This window comes from Lampris incognitus, chromosome 4 (genome assembly GCF_029633865.1).
Source record: "Lampris incognitus isolate fLamInc1 chromosome 4, fLamInc1.hap2, whole genome shotgun sequence".
In the NCBI taxonomy this organism is placed as follows: domain Eukaryota; kingdom Metazoa; phylum Chordata; class Actinopteri; order Lampriformes; family Lampridae; genus Lampris; species Lampris incognitus.
Window position 1 is genome coordinate 2,709,957 of NC_079214.1, and position 14,795 is coordinate 2,724,751.

General features: G+C 47.2%; 1 protein-coding gene across 3 annotated transcripts in view; it reads right to left on the reverse strand.

Moving 5' to 3' along the window:
- The window catches only part of tead1b (TEA domain family member 1b), a 158,431-nt gene that overhangs the window by 99,724 nt on the left and 43,912 nt on the right, over positions 1–14,795 (reverse strand). Inside the window, exon 1 of one of the 3 annotated variants that reach the window (XM_056278350.1) lies at positions 11,877–12,050. The exons of the other annotated variants lie outside the window; for them this stretch is intronic. Within the exon in view, the coding sequence (XP_056134325.1) occupies positions 11,877–11,943 (67 nt within the window). The 5' untranslated portion in view covers positions 11,944–12,050. Of the gene's footprint in view, positions 1–11,876; positions 12,051–14,795 lie in introns of those variants that run through there. 3 annotated transcript variants of the gene reach the window in all.

The window sequence follows — 14,795 nt, forward strand, 5'->3', positions numbered from 1 at the left end:
TCGACCTCTGCTCTTCAGAACAGCGGGTGTGTCTTTTTTCGCAACGCACCTTTGATTCTGGTTCTGGTGGCATCTGGCTCTGCTTGGCATCCTCCTCGTCATATTCATATATTTTATAATTCCATTATAATTGTGTTATCCTCTTTCAGTGTTGTATTGTGTAAATTGTGTAAATACAACATCAAGTCACAATGTGCGTCTTGGGAGAGAGGTCCTCCTCTGGTGCTCTCCCTGAGGTTTCTTCCTGGTGTTCCTCCCTGTTAAAGGTTTTTAGGGAGGTGTTCCTTATCCAATGTGAGGGTCTAAGGACAAGATGGTGTGTTGCTGTAAAGCCCCCTGAGGCACATTTGTAATTTGTGATATTGGGCTACACAAATAAAACTGACTTGACTTGATGGAGAAGTTGATAGTGACTGAAACACCAGAAGAGAAGACGTATCAACTGTGAAAATCCCACATCGGCATTTCATGTTTGGCAGCGGTACTGGGGTTGCAAAGGTGCTGCATTTCCCTTAACCGCACGTTAACGATCGATAATCATTTAATCATTAATATGTAGATACAGTCTTTACTGTCCTGCATGATATTTGTTTTCACAGCCTTTACATGCACAGAAACATACAGATAACCACACCGCAATGTACACAATACATACAGACAGACAAACACATAACTAACCCTCACACCCACAGATAAATCTGGCTCTATGCAAGGGCAGCGAGGCAGTTTGTTCAGGGCTGCTATGGCAGAAGAGACGAGACGTCTGCCAGAGCGAGCTCTACTCCACCTCAGAGTTGTGTATCTGCGGCCTGACGGCAGTAGCATCACATGCAATCATTTTTTGGGGGGGATTTTTCCCTCCTTTTTCTTCCAATTGTACTTGGCCAATTACCCCACTCTTCCCAGCCGTCCCGATCTCTGCTGCACTTTTTAGACAGTCCCTGCGCACTTGTCCCATGTGATTTGTCCAGCTCGGAGGACAGTTCATTTGGGTGAAAATTAGGTTGTAGCTTGTTGTTTACCTTACTACGGTAGGAAAGAGGCCTTGTTTATTTTTCAACAATGTTTCGCTTATGAGTTATTGCTCCTGGACGTTCGAATCTGTGAATATATTTCAAACTCCCCCCCCCCTTTTTTCTCCCCAATTGTACTTGGCCAAATACCCCCACTCTTCCCGAGCCGTCCCGGTCTCTGCTCCACCCCCTCTGCTGATCCGGGGAGGGCTGCAGACTACCACATGCCTCCTCCCATACATGTGGAGTCATCAGCCGCTTCTTTTCACCTGACAGTGAGGAACTTCACCAGGAGGACGTAGTGCATGGGAGGATCACGCTATTCCCTCCAGTTCCCCCTCCCTCCCGAACAGACACCCGACCGACCAGAGGAGGCGCTAGTGCAGCGACCAAGACACATACCCACATCTGGCTTCCCACCCGCAGACACAGCCAATTGCATCTGTAGGGACACCCGACCAAGCCGGAGGTAACACGGGGATTCGAACCAGCGATCCCCATGTTGACAAGCAACAGAATAGACCGCTACGCCACCCGGGCGCCGCGTGACATGCAATAATTAATAAAATATAAAATGCACTTCCCAAAAAGCACATGCCCAAAAACCCCAATGAAATTACACCAGCAGAGTTACAGCACCTCGCCCGGAAAAGGGAAACCAGGGCCCCCTCCTGGAGCCAGACCTGGGAAGGGAGCTTGCCGGCGAGCATCTGGTAGCCAGGCCGAGGCCCATGGGGCCCGGTTGGGCCCAGCCCAAAAAGACAACATGGAGCCAGCACCCCGTTGACCCACCACACGCAGGGATGAGCATTGGGGTGCAGTGCAATGCAGGCCGGGCAGCAGGCCAAGGCAAGGACCGGGGCGTGCCGGCTTCCGGCATCGCAGACTGGTCCTTGGGACTTGGAATGTCACCTCTGTGGCAGGGAAGGAGCCGGAGCTGGTGCGGGAGGTGGAGCGGTACCAACTAGATATAGTTGGGTTCACCTCCACACATAGCATGGGCTCTGGTACCAAACTCCTGGAGAGGGGCTGGACTCACTACTTTTCCGGAGTTGGCCAAGGTGACAGGCTCAGGGTGGGTGTGGGACACTCACAAGTCCCCGGTTGAGCTCCACCGTGTTGGAGTTCTCTCCGGGGAATAAGAGGGTTGCCTCTGTATGACCGTGAGTCGCTGGGGGAAGGCTCTGACTGTTGTGTGTGCTTATGCACTGAATAGCAGTTTGGAGTATCCGGCCTTCTTGGAGTCTCTGGGTGGTGTCCTGGATAGGGCTCCGCCTCGGGACTCGATAGTTCTGCTGAGGGACTTCAACGCTCATGTGGGCAACGATGGAGAAACCTGGAGGGGCGTGATTGGGAGGAAAGGCCTTCCCGATCTGAACCCATGCCTTGTTATTGGACTTCTGTGCAAGTCATGGATTGGCAATAACAAACACCATGTTTGAACATAAGGTAGCTCATAAGTGTACTTGGTACCAGAACACCTTAGGCCGAAGATCGATGATAGACTTTGTGGTCATATCATCAGATCTGCGGCCGTATGTTTTGGACACTCAGGTGAAGAGAGGAGCAGAGCTGTCAACTGATCAGCACCTGGTGGCGAGGAAGGCTGCCGGACAGACCTGGCAAACCCAAAGGTGTAGTGAGGGTGAACTGGGAACATCTGGCGGAGGCCCCTGTCCATGAGGTCTTCAACTCCCACCTCCAGAAGAAGTTCTCATGTATACCGAGGGAGGCTGGGGACATGGAGTCTGAGTGGGCCATGTTCAAAGCCTTTATTGCAGATGCGGCAGGCAGGAGCTGGGGTCATAAGGTCATCGGTGCCTGTTGAGGCAGCAACCTAAGGACCCACTGGTGGACAGTGGAGGGAAGCCGTCAGGATGAAGAGGGAGGCCTTTTGGACTTGGTTGAACCCGGGGGTCTCCTGAAGCAGCAGACAGGTACTGGCAGGCCAGAAATGCTGCCGCTTCGGCGGTCATGGAAGCAAAAACTCAGATGTGGGAGGAGTTCAGCGAGGCTATGGAGGAGGACTTTCAGTTGGCCTCCAGAAAGTTCTGGCAAACCATCCGGCGACTCAGGAAGGGGAAGAAGGGCTTGACTCAGGCTGTGTTCAGCCGGAGACGGGAACTGTTGACCCGGACTGGGGATGTTGTCGAGCAGTGGAAAGAACACTTTGAGGAGCTCCTGAACCCAGCTAACCCGTCCTCAATGGAGGAGTTAGAGTCTGAAGACTCAGGGGAAGCCCCACCCATATCCCTGGCAGAGGTCTCTGAGGTAGTTAAAAAGCTCCTCGGTGGCAAGGCACTGGGTGTGGATGAGCTTCGACCTGAGATGCTGAAGGCTCTGGACATTGCTGGGCTGTCTTGGTTGACACGCCTCTTCAGTGTCACGTGGAGGCTGGGGACAGTACATGTGGAGTGGCAGACAGGGGTGGTGGTTCCCATATTTAAAAAGGTGGACCGGAGGGTGTGCTCCAATTATCGGGGCGTCACATTGCTCAGCCTCCCTGGGAAAGTCTACTCTAGAGTGCTGGAAAGGGGGCTCTGACCGATTGTCGAACCTCAGATCCAGGAGGAACAATGCGAATTCCGTCCTGGCCGTGGAACAACGGACCAACTCTTTACCCTTTTGGGAGTGCTGAGGGGGGCATGGGAGTTTAACCAGTCAGTCTACATGTGTTTTGTGGACTTGGAGAAGGCTTACAATCATGTACCCTGGGGCAGTGTTGTAGTACTCGAGTCCAGGAATCGGACTCGAGACCGACTTCGAGTCCCGATTTTCAGGACTCGTGACTCAACTTGAACTTGAACACTGATGACTCAGACTTGGACTCGAGCATTGACTGCATTCAGACTCGGAAATTGGAGATGAGGACTTGGACTTGTTAATTGATAAAGACTTTTTTTGTTTTTGTTAGTGTTTTTGTTTGGCTATTGTGACACAAAATAAATAAACTCCTTTTGAAATGGTGACAGCTGTGTTGTTTTTTTTTAATGTAGACCTTTTTTATTTGTATGTCACATTTTTTATGGTGCCAGAGTGGTGCACTGGGGCCCATCTCGTAACTCGACTCAGACGCAACCTTGATCACTCGGACTCAGGTAATGGGGACTTGACTCGGACTCGACTCAGACTCTTCTTTGGGGACTCAGACTTGGCCTCCAACTCGAGCACTGGGGACTCGAGATTCGACTCGGATTCGAGGTTTAGTGACTTGACCACAACACTGCCCTGGGGCACTCTGTGGGGGGTACTGTGGGAGTATGGGGTACCGGGGCAGTTGCTACAAGCCATCCGGTCCTTGTATAACCAAAGTGAGAGCTGCGTCCGCATTCTCGGCACAAAGTCAAACACATTTTCGGTGGGTGTCGGACTCCGCCAAGGTTGTCCCTTGTCTCCGATTCTGTTTGTGATATTCATGGACAGGATCTCAAGGCACAGCCAAGGTGAAGAGTGTGTCCGTTTAGGGAACCTCAGAATTGCATCTCTGCTCTTCGCAGATGATGTGGTTTTGTTGGCTTCATCAGAACGCGACCTCCAGGGCGCACTGGGATAATTTGCAGCGGAGTGTGAAATGGCTGGGATGAGAGTCAGCACCTCCAAGTCTGAGGCCATGGTTCTCTACCGGAAAATGGTGGATTGCTCCCTCCAGGTTGGGGATGAGTTGTTGCCTCGAGTGAAGGAGTTCAAGTATCTCGGGGTCTTGTTCACGAGTGAGGGTAGGATGGAGCAGGAGATTGACAGGCAAATTGGTGCAGCATCAGCAGTAATGCCGACGTTGTACCGGACCGTTGTGGTGAAGAGGGAGCTGAACCAGAAGGCAAGCTCTCAATTTACCAGTCAATCTTTGTTCCAAACCTCACCTATGGTCATGAGCTTTGGGTAGTGACCGAAAGGGCGAGATCACGGATACAAGCGGCTGAAATGAGTTTCCTCCGTAGGGTGTCTGGGCTCAGCCTTAGAGATAGGGTGAGGAGCTCGGACATCTGGAGGGAGCTTGGATTAGAGCTGCTGCTCGTTCGCATCGAAAGGAGCCAGTTGAGGTGGTGCAGGCATCTGACTACGATGCCTCCTGGGCGCCTTCCTTTGGAGGTTTACCAGGCACGGCCAACAGGGAGAAGACCCGGAACTCGCTGGAGGGACTATATGTCCAATCTGGCCTGGGAACGCCTAGGGATCCCCCAGGAGGAGCTGGAGGGCATTACTGGGGAGAGGGACATCTGGAGTGCCCTACTTAGCTTTCTGCCACCGTGACCCGACCCCTGAGAAGCAGCTGAAGATGAATGAATGAATAAAATGCATGTCTTTTTCTCAGTTTATGTTTAATTTAAACAATTCTAGCAGCACATTAGTTAAGTGAAATATTAATCCATGAATCACAAACAATTTAAACGAACAGACTAATAAGAAAATAATGCTCTGCTCTTGTCCGCCTGTCCTTATTCAGCAAATGGTGCCACCATTTCTAGACTAACAAGGCAGACCACACCAAACCCATGTTTCAAATAAACATAAAGCGTCTAAAAGGAAAATAAAAAATACTCTGAATCTCTCCACAATAAACTTAAATCCTATTGGTTTGTATTAAAGGAAATGAACACATCTGCGCGGTCAGGATCGCTTCTTCCTTTATTGCGCCAGTAGTTTTTCTGAACTACAGAGGTGAAGGACGCCCTCTTGTGGTGTAAAAGTCAATATATGTGTCAGCTCCCGAGAAATGGTACATGAAACATACATTGTTTGCCAATACATTTTTAACTGGTTAAATTCTTACTGGTAATAAATCAATTAATCATTAATCATTAACATCCCTAAACTGACCAGTGATGAGAAAAAGTAGATCTGGCTTTTAGTTTGATCCGCAGGCACAAGTGGATCCATGCCAACAGCTGATAAATGATAAACAAACAGAATGTAGGATAATTCATGCAAGATTCAAAGCCAGTTTCCCTGGATTTAAGTCTTTTTTTACCATCTGCTGCTCACTATCATTAAAGTTCATTGAAACAAAAGCATTGCATGTTATTTTCACAAACTTGGTGAACCCCGAATTGTGTTGAGATAAAACAAAGAAGGCCATCTCTATGGAAGTACGCACTGCGTGGGGCTGCTCAATCGGATTAATCCACTGTTTTCTAGTGAAAGACACCAACACATGCCATACATTTCCCTCTGAGATTTTTTTTCTTTTTTTGCAAACTCACTTTTGCAGCAGGTTGACACCCAGGTGGTATCAGCCATGTCTGGACCAGATGCAGGTTTAATTAGCCTGCTAGCATTGGCTAATTGCATATTGTAAACAACTTGCTAGATGCACATCAGAGACCGGCATACTGTTTCGAGACTACGATAGATCACACTAATGAACTGGGCATGGGTGTGCGCACGCGCACGCACGCACGCACGCACGCACACACACACACACACACACACACACACACACACACACACACACCATGATCACAATCATATGTACAGCAAATTTTAAGCAAATTTTTTCAAGGGCTGAAAATTGGAGTGATTTAATTGGTGATTTAATCTTCCTTTGCGACGATGTACAAAAATATAGAATTATAAAAAGAACCCTTGCTAAAGTAGGTGCAGACGCCAGATGATTTAAAATATGAACTGAGTAAATGTATGTACTGTGTGTACTGGTATACGACACTTGTGTTTCTAATGACACCTTAGACGATGAAATAATTCAACTCATTTACAAAACCGGAAGAAGACAAAAAGCCAACAGGTCTGCTCTGAATGACTGGGTGAAGGCCTGCCGTCCCTGGTCCAGAACCACTGAGGCTCACCCCAACTGTCTGTGACTGTGAAGGACGGCCATCCTAGCCCCTGCCCAGCATTACAACTGAACTTTCCCTCATAACGAAATAGACAGTGAACTAAGAAACTGGACTTTGAATACTGAGGATGATTATCTTCTTCTTCTTCTTTCAGCTTGTTCCCGGTTTCTCAGGGGTCGCCACAGTGGATTTTAGTTTCCATCAATACCCTGTGAGGGCACAGCACCAATGGCGGCCATTGTTAACCTGGGCCTCAAACAATATCGTATGGAGCCTCAACCTCAGTATCGTCTTTTCAATCCACATGAGGATGAGGATATAATTTTTAATTCAATCTACATAGTCTTTTGCTGTGTTTGCTATTTAAGTGACACCACAGCATGCCAGCAATTGTGTTTTAGTGGTTATTATATTGAGAAAGGTGTGTTCACTGAGTAGTGTGTTTACCTCGTCCTGCTGAAATAAAGGGGCAAGTTATTCCCCTGTATGGCAACGATGGGTCAGCAGACAAGGGTCGCGCCCTCTATTGCTTCGTTTATTGTGAAAATCAGACAGGGCCGGGATTTTCACTAACAGCTTATAAAAGAGACTGAACTAAACCCAGCAGAACAAGCTCTGATCTTGAACATCGGAGACTGGAGTCATTTAGTAAGTGATTTATAGCTTGTTTTGAGGTTTGATGCAAAGTTAGGCCATTGTCAGGCTTTCTTGTGCCGAGTACTTCCTGGTTTCACTCTCTCAGCTTCAAATAGGTTGGTCAGCTAACACGGGTTGCGCCCTCTATTGCTTCCTTTGTTGTGAAAATCAGAAGGGGGCGGGTTCAGCTGTGGTACTTCCTGGTATTTACACACAGTTGTGCTGTAGCGTCAGCCCTTGTGTGTCAGCCCTCATTGGGTAAAGACCTGCGTAAGTCTACCTGCGTGAGTCTACCGAGCAAGGACATTGGCTGGTAATTCCCTTTTCTACCATTCTCTCTCCTTGCCTGCCCCACCCACAATGTGCGACAAAGACATCCCTGTCATTCACCATTATATAAAAAAAAAATTAAAATTAAAAAAACAATCACATCTGTAGCAGACAATGCAACCATGAGAACATCCATTCACTCAGGAAAGCCTCCCCTATTCACTCCTCCCTCACTTTTGGCTTACGAAATTGCCAGTCGGCTATAAATAAAACAGAACTTATCCAAGCACTTGCTAATCTGTCAGACATTCAGGTACTAGCCCTGACCAAAACCTGGATATGTCCAGAAAACACTGTCACACCGGCTGCACTCTCTGTTGACTCTGCTTTCTCAAGCACACCCCATTCTGTTGAGTGTGGAGGTGGTACGGGTGTCCTCATTTCCAAAGACTGGAAATTCACTAAGCTTTCTCCGCTAAGCAACAACTCCTCCTTTGAATTCCATGCAAGCATGGCTACTGCTCCTATTAAGCTATTTGTGGTTGTCATATACCACCCACCAGGGTGTCAACTGGGGAACTTCATAGTCCAACTAGACATGTTACTCTCAGCCATTCCTGATGATGACACACCACTAATTGACCTTTCGCAAAGTCCCGCCCCCTTAGTTACTGTTGCTATGTCCGTCAAGCATTTCAGAACTAACCAGGAAGTAGCCGGAAAACACCAAAACATGAAGGAAGAAATCAGCGCATTGTGTGGGTAAAAGTAACAGTAATAATACGTTAGCTGTATTAGCTATCAATAATAGCTAGTAGCAAGCTTAGCTTGGAGCAGACAGGTATTTTTGTTGATTTTGGATGGATTAGGCTGGCCATGGGGTCTGCTATACTGCCAAATCTATTGCCGACATTGCGCTTCTTGCATTCTGAGTTTCAGGAAGGGAAAGAAAATTACACCCCCTCCAAACTTTTCACATATCTAGTATCCAAATTGCAGATCCCATAGGCACACCGTTTCAGCATTTTGCTGTGTGTTTGAAAGCTTGACGGACCGTTGCTAAGGTAGGATTGGACAAGCACCGTTCTGGGGCGGTACTTTGTGAAAGGTCAATTGTCATGGGAGACATGAATATCCTTACTGAAAAAACCCAAGCGACTGACTTCCTGTCTCTTCTGTCCTCCTTCGACCTCAGACAGGTCCCCATCCCTCCCACACATAAACCGGGCAATACTCTTGATCTGATCTTGACTCCCAACTGCTCCACAGCAAATCTGACTGTCACCCCCCTACACCTGTCAGACCACTTCTTTATTCAATTTACGGCCTCCTCACTGAGACATCCTCACGTTCCTCCACAAAGGGTCTCCTTCTGCCAAAATTCCAGTCCCTTTCATCGACCAAGCTTTCCAATGAGGTCTTGGCTTCCATGCTTCCTCATAATGAATTCTCTTCCCTCCCTGTCAACGAGGCTACAGAGACACTCTGTTCCTCACTAACCTCTTCTCTTAACAATCTCTGCCCTCTGGCATCCAGACCTGCTCATCATGCCCCCCTAGTCCATGGCTCACTAAGGTCACCAGAGAGCAAAGGGCAGGGCTCAGAATGGCAGAGAGAAAATGGTGTAAAACCAGACAGTCCACTGACCTCAGTGACTATCAGCATCCACTAGTGTCATCCTCCTCAGCTTAAAAACAGCTAAGACCACTTACTATCAGAACAAGATGTGGCGCCACTAATGCTCGAAAAATGTTTTTTGCTTTTAACTCACTCCTCAATCTGCCTCCTCCTCCGACCTCAACTCTGCTCTCTCCTGACATGTTTGCCTCGTAATTTACTGATAAGGCTTCTGCCATCAGTAACCATTTCTCTGAGCCTGACCAACTCTGTCTGCCGCTGCCAGCTAACAGTGCTTCACTCACCTCATTCTCCCACCTGACCAAGGAGGAAGTCTCCAAACTTCTGCTGGACTCTCGTCCTACTACCTGTCCACTGGACCCGATACCATCCAACCTCCTACAGACCATTTCCCCCGCACTTAACCCCGCAGTTGCACACATCATCAACTCCTCGCTTACAATGGGTGTGTTCCCCACTGCATTTAAGCAAGCTTGGGTGTTTAAGCAAGGGTGGGTGTTTGAACTAAAATAGGGATCGATTGGCCACTAAATTGGGAAAAAAAGGGAAAAATCAGAAATAAATTTTGACGAAAAAAACCTACACTCAACCCCACCCAGGTTGAAAACTATAGACCGGTTTCACGCCTACCCTTTCTTTAAAAAATACTTGAGTGCACAGTCTTTAACCAAGTCTCTGAATTCCTTTCAGAGAACAATCTGTATGATCCAAATCGGTCTGGCTATAAGTAGGATCATTCTACCAAGAATGCACTCCTGTCAGTAATAGAATCACTGTGTTTGGTTAGAGCTGCTGGTCAGTCCTCAGCTTTTGGATCTGCCCTCTAGTGTTTCATGTCCTACCTCTTGGGGAGATCTTTAAGAGTATCTTGGAGGGGAGAAGTGCCCAAACTGCACGGCTTATCCACAGGGGTATCTCAAGCGTCAGTGCTCGGTCCCCTCCTCTTCTCAATATACACCACCTCACTTGGTGCAATCATCCACTCCCATGGTTTCTCATACCATTGCTATGCTAATGATACCCTGCTCTTCCTATCAGTCCTGCCAGATGACCTCACAGTCTCAGCACAGATATCGTCATTCCTTGCTGATATCTCTGCATGGATGAAACAACGTCACCTTCAGCTTAACCTATCTAAGACTGAGCTCCTTCTCATCCCAGCCAGTCCATCTTTACAACAACAGATCAATATCCAGCTTGGATCAACCCAACTCATACCCACAAAGTCTGCCTGAAACCTGGATGTCATGATTGATGACCAACTAATCTTTAAGGTTCACGTGGCCTCAATTGCTCAGCTGTGCCAATTTGCCCCGTACAACATCGGGAAAATGAGACCCTACCTTTTTGAGCATGCAGCACAGCTCCTGGTACAGGCTCTTGTTATATCACACATTGACTACTGCCACTCCTTACTGGCAGGTCTCCCTGCATGCACTTTCAAACATCTACAAATGATCCAGAATGTGGTGGCACATCTGGTCTTCAACCAACACAAAACAGCACGTCACTCCGCTGTTCATTTCCCTCCACTGGCTCCCAGTAGCTGCCCGCATTAAATTCAAAACATTAATGCTCGCTTACCAAACAGCAACTATAACTGCTCCCATCTACCTGAACTTCCTCATTCAGGTCTACACTCAATTCCGCTCACTATGCTCTGCCAATGAAAGGGGCCCTAAGTCACTAGCCAGACTCTTCTCCTCTGTACTTCCCAGGTGGCAGAACGAGTTACCAAACTCCATTCGATCCGCTGAGTCCCTCTCCATCTTTAAGAAGTTAAACACCCAGCTCTTTCTCCAACACCGCCACACCTGATGGTATAAACATTTTTTTTAAAATCGCTTCTATGCATCCTATGCATTGCCTTTATGCACTGCTTGTTGACACCTATGTCCTATCGGACTTGAACCTAGGTTTTTTCATACTTACTTGCACTGTTATCTCCTGACTACATCCTTGCTTGTGTTGTATTAACTCTCAGATGTACGTCACTTTGGATAAAAGCGTCTGCTGAATGAAACTGTAAAATAAGTAAATAAATAAATAATGTCCAAATGGCTCTACTGCAGTAGCTTGGTATGAATCCTTTTGGAATGTGGAAGGAAGTATGTCATGTACCTGAATGCAGTGGTCACAACCGCAAACACTGCTGACACCGTCATGTAGGTGTTGTTGTGTGTGTGTGTGGCCTGCTGCCTTATAATCGGTCCATGTTTCAGAGTAGTAAATAAAAGCGTCACCACATTCACAAATACAATGTACTCTGCACTTTGTCCTTTCAATCTGGAGCGGTGCACATTTTTTTAGTTTCTATTGTTCCTCCTGGCGTTCTGCCAAACATTATGACACACTTTTTCTTGTTGCCATAAGCATAGACAGCTGGGCCATTGAACCGAATCCACTTTTGGCCAGAAAAGACCCCAAAATGATCATAATGCCTATTTTACCAGTGCAAATAAATAAGGATAATGGCAGTTACATTCCTAATGTGAACATCCATCCTAACGCTGTCTGTTATCACCTGTCTTCCACGGGTACTGGTGAAAATGATGACACAGGACACTTGCGGTAAGACTCCATGTATTCATGGATAGGAAATAATCTTCCGTCTACACTTTGCTTCCAGAGACACTGCTTCCAGATGACAGCCTTCCTCCCGCCACAGGGATGTCAACAGCCCCCGTTAGCACTGAAGTGTAAGTCCCACTTATCTCTATGATGTCAGTCAGATGCCATTCCTGAGATGATCACACCAAACAGCTCCATCAGTACAAAACCACCCTATTAGTGTAAAAGTGTTGCCTCAGTAAGAGCGTGATGTCACCCCTGGCAAACATGATTTCCTGAACAGAGCAAAAAAAGTACACTGTGTCTTTAAGAAGTCCGGCGGCGTTCCACTGTTTAGTCAAACAAAAGCAGCCAATGAGAGACGTGCAACCTGAAACCAGACGCTCAGTGGCCTCGAGGCGGGACACGCCCCCAAACTCCTGCTTCAACCTCAAACTGAAGCCGACGGTCCAGACAACCAATGCAACACTCCCACACACAACACACACAAACAACACACACAACACACAGAAAACACACAACACACAGACACCACACAGAAACACACAGAAAAAAAACCACTCACAACACACAGAAACACACAGAAAACATTCACAACACACAGAAAACACAGAAAACACACAGAAAACACACAGAAAACATTCACAACACACAGAAAACACAGAAACGCACAGAAAACACACAGAAAACTTCACAACACACAGAAATCGGAAAATGTCTTTCTAACCAGTTGGACATGTCAGGCAGCTGGACACAGTAAATCCACTGGGCTTGTGTGTGTGCTCTTGTGTGCTCTTGTGTGTGTTCTTGTGTGTGTAGGCTTGCGTGTGTGTTCTTGTGTGTGTGTTCTTTTGTGTGTGTTCTTGTGTGTGTGTTCTTGTGTGTGGGCTTGTGTGTGTTCTTGTGTGTAGGGGCTTGTGTGTGTTCTTGTGTGTGGGCTTGTGTGTGTTATTGTGTGTGGGGGCTTGTGTGTGTTATTGTGTGTGGGGGCTTGTGTGTATGTTCTTGTGTGTGTTACAGTAGCACATCGATAGGCATTACAATACTTTCTCACAAGAGTTTAGGCTGACACACACAACAGGTGTTTATTAACTGACCTGAAGTTGTAACTGCTTTGCAAACTACTGGATGTTTTAGCTTGATGTGTGTGCCATTGTTGCATTTGTTCCTCATAAAATCTCCATTACATTCCAACAACAGGGACTTGTGGAAGAAAATCTGAACAGTCCTCTAATACTAGGGCGGGTCTCACTCAGGTGCCAACATGAATCTGAAGGAAATCCTAACATGTGGGGTGTCTAAATTATGTGTTTTTTTATGGGGAATTCAAATATGAGTTTATTTTTTGGATAGGATAACACTGACCTACATTATTTGTATTTCTAAACTAATAATTTTACCCTCTCGAACCCCTTTATAAGATATTAAACGATATAAGGGAAATCATTTATATTGACAAAGCCAAATCAAATTTACATATTTATTAACAGGTGAACTGCATGTATATCACTGGATACAATTACAAAGATCAATCTCCTGACTTCTTGAACTTTGCCAGGTTGCACAAGTCCTGCTTTCTCATTCTTGGACATCAGCCTCAGCCACCATTTTAACCCTCTCAATGCGTTGTGTGTGGCAAGGCCAGTTAAGCATCTCCATGGGGGTGCTGATGAAGTGCTTCACCTCCAAGGTGCTTAGGGAGCAGGTGAGGGGTGGCTCTGACACACCTTCTGACCAATTGATCAAGTCACCAGTGCTGGAAGCATCACAATTGATGTCAGGTGTCCTTCTGGCCCTCACAGAGGAGTCCCCCAGCTGAGTGTCTGGCTCCCCCTCTCCCCTGATGGCCAGGACTCTCTCCACCCACTCCTCAATCCTCTCCTTCTGATCCTCAGAGCACAGCAGTGTTTGGAGGATTGCTTCACTGTGGGCATATCAAGCAGATCTTCTCAAAGTCAGCATCACAAGGTCCAGCACCTTTCCTCTGGGACTTGAGGCAGTGCAGCTGAAACAGGATGTGCCTAGGCCCTTAGCTCCAGGAGTGCTTGACCTTTACATTGACCCAACATGGATAATACACTCCAATGATGAATTCCACAATGAATTGCAGATTCTTCAGGTTCTTTCCTTTAGGTCCGTGCTTTGACACCCTAAGCTTGAGAAGTCTGTTTCCTGTAGCGAGCCAGCAGCTGGGGTTTACTGGTCCAATCTCCAACAGAGCCAGCCTTGCAGGAAGCACTCCATCCTTGACTGCATAATTTTACAGCCATAGTGTTTGTCAGTTGAGAGATCTTGAATGACCTTGTCAGGCAGCTTGATCAGTGGAGGGTCAACACAGAGCCGGGTGAAGTTTAGATTGATATCCAAGTCTGTAGCAGAATCAAGGAGCTTTCCTATTGGCCCGGATAATTTGTTGTCTGACAGAGTAGGGCCATCAAGGTCAACAATGAGACGGTGCAGGGGAAGTTCACCAGTGTGCACGCTGCACACCAAACAGACCAGCGTTCTCCCCAGGTGCAGCTCCAGCTTACGCATTACTCCAGCTTTCACACTAGTGTTGACATTTGTTGAGTCTCCCCCAATGGCCCACAAGGTCTTATCAAAACCCCTCTTTTTCAGCCAGGCAAACAGAACCTTAGCAATCTGTTCCACATGTGACTCCTCTTTTGTTGCTTTTTCTGCGATAAAGTGGAACAGATAGTAGCAGCCAGGCTCACTAGCACCACTATAGTGTTCTTCCTTGATCTTTGCAGGAAAAGATTGGTCACTGCCCTTAGCTTCCATCATCACATTGGTCAGGTCAATCCGCCCATCAAAGAGGATGCAGGAGATCCTCCCCCTCCTCCCTGCACTTCTCTTCAAACTCTTCCCC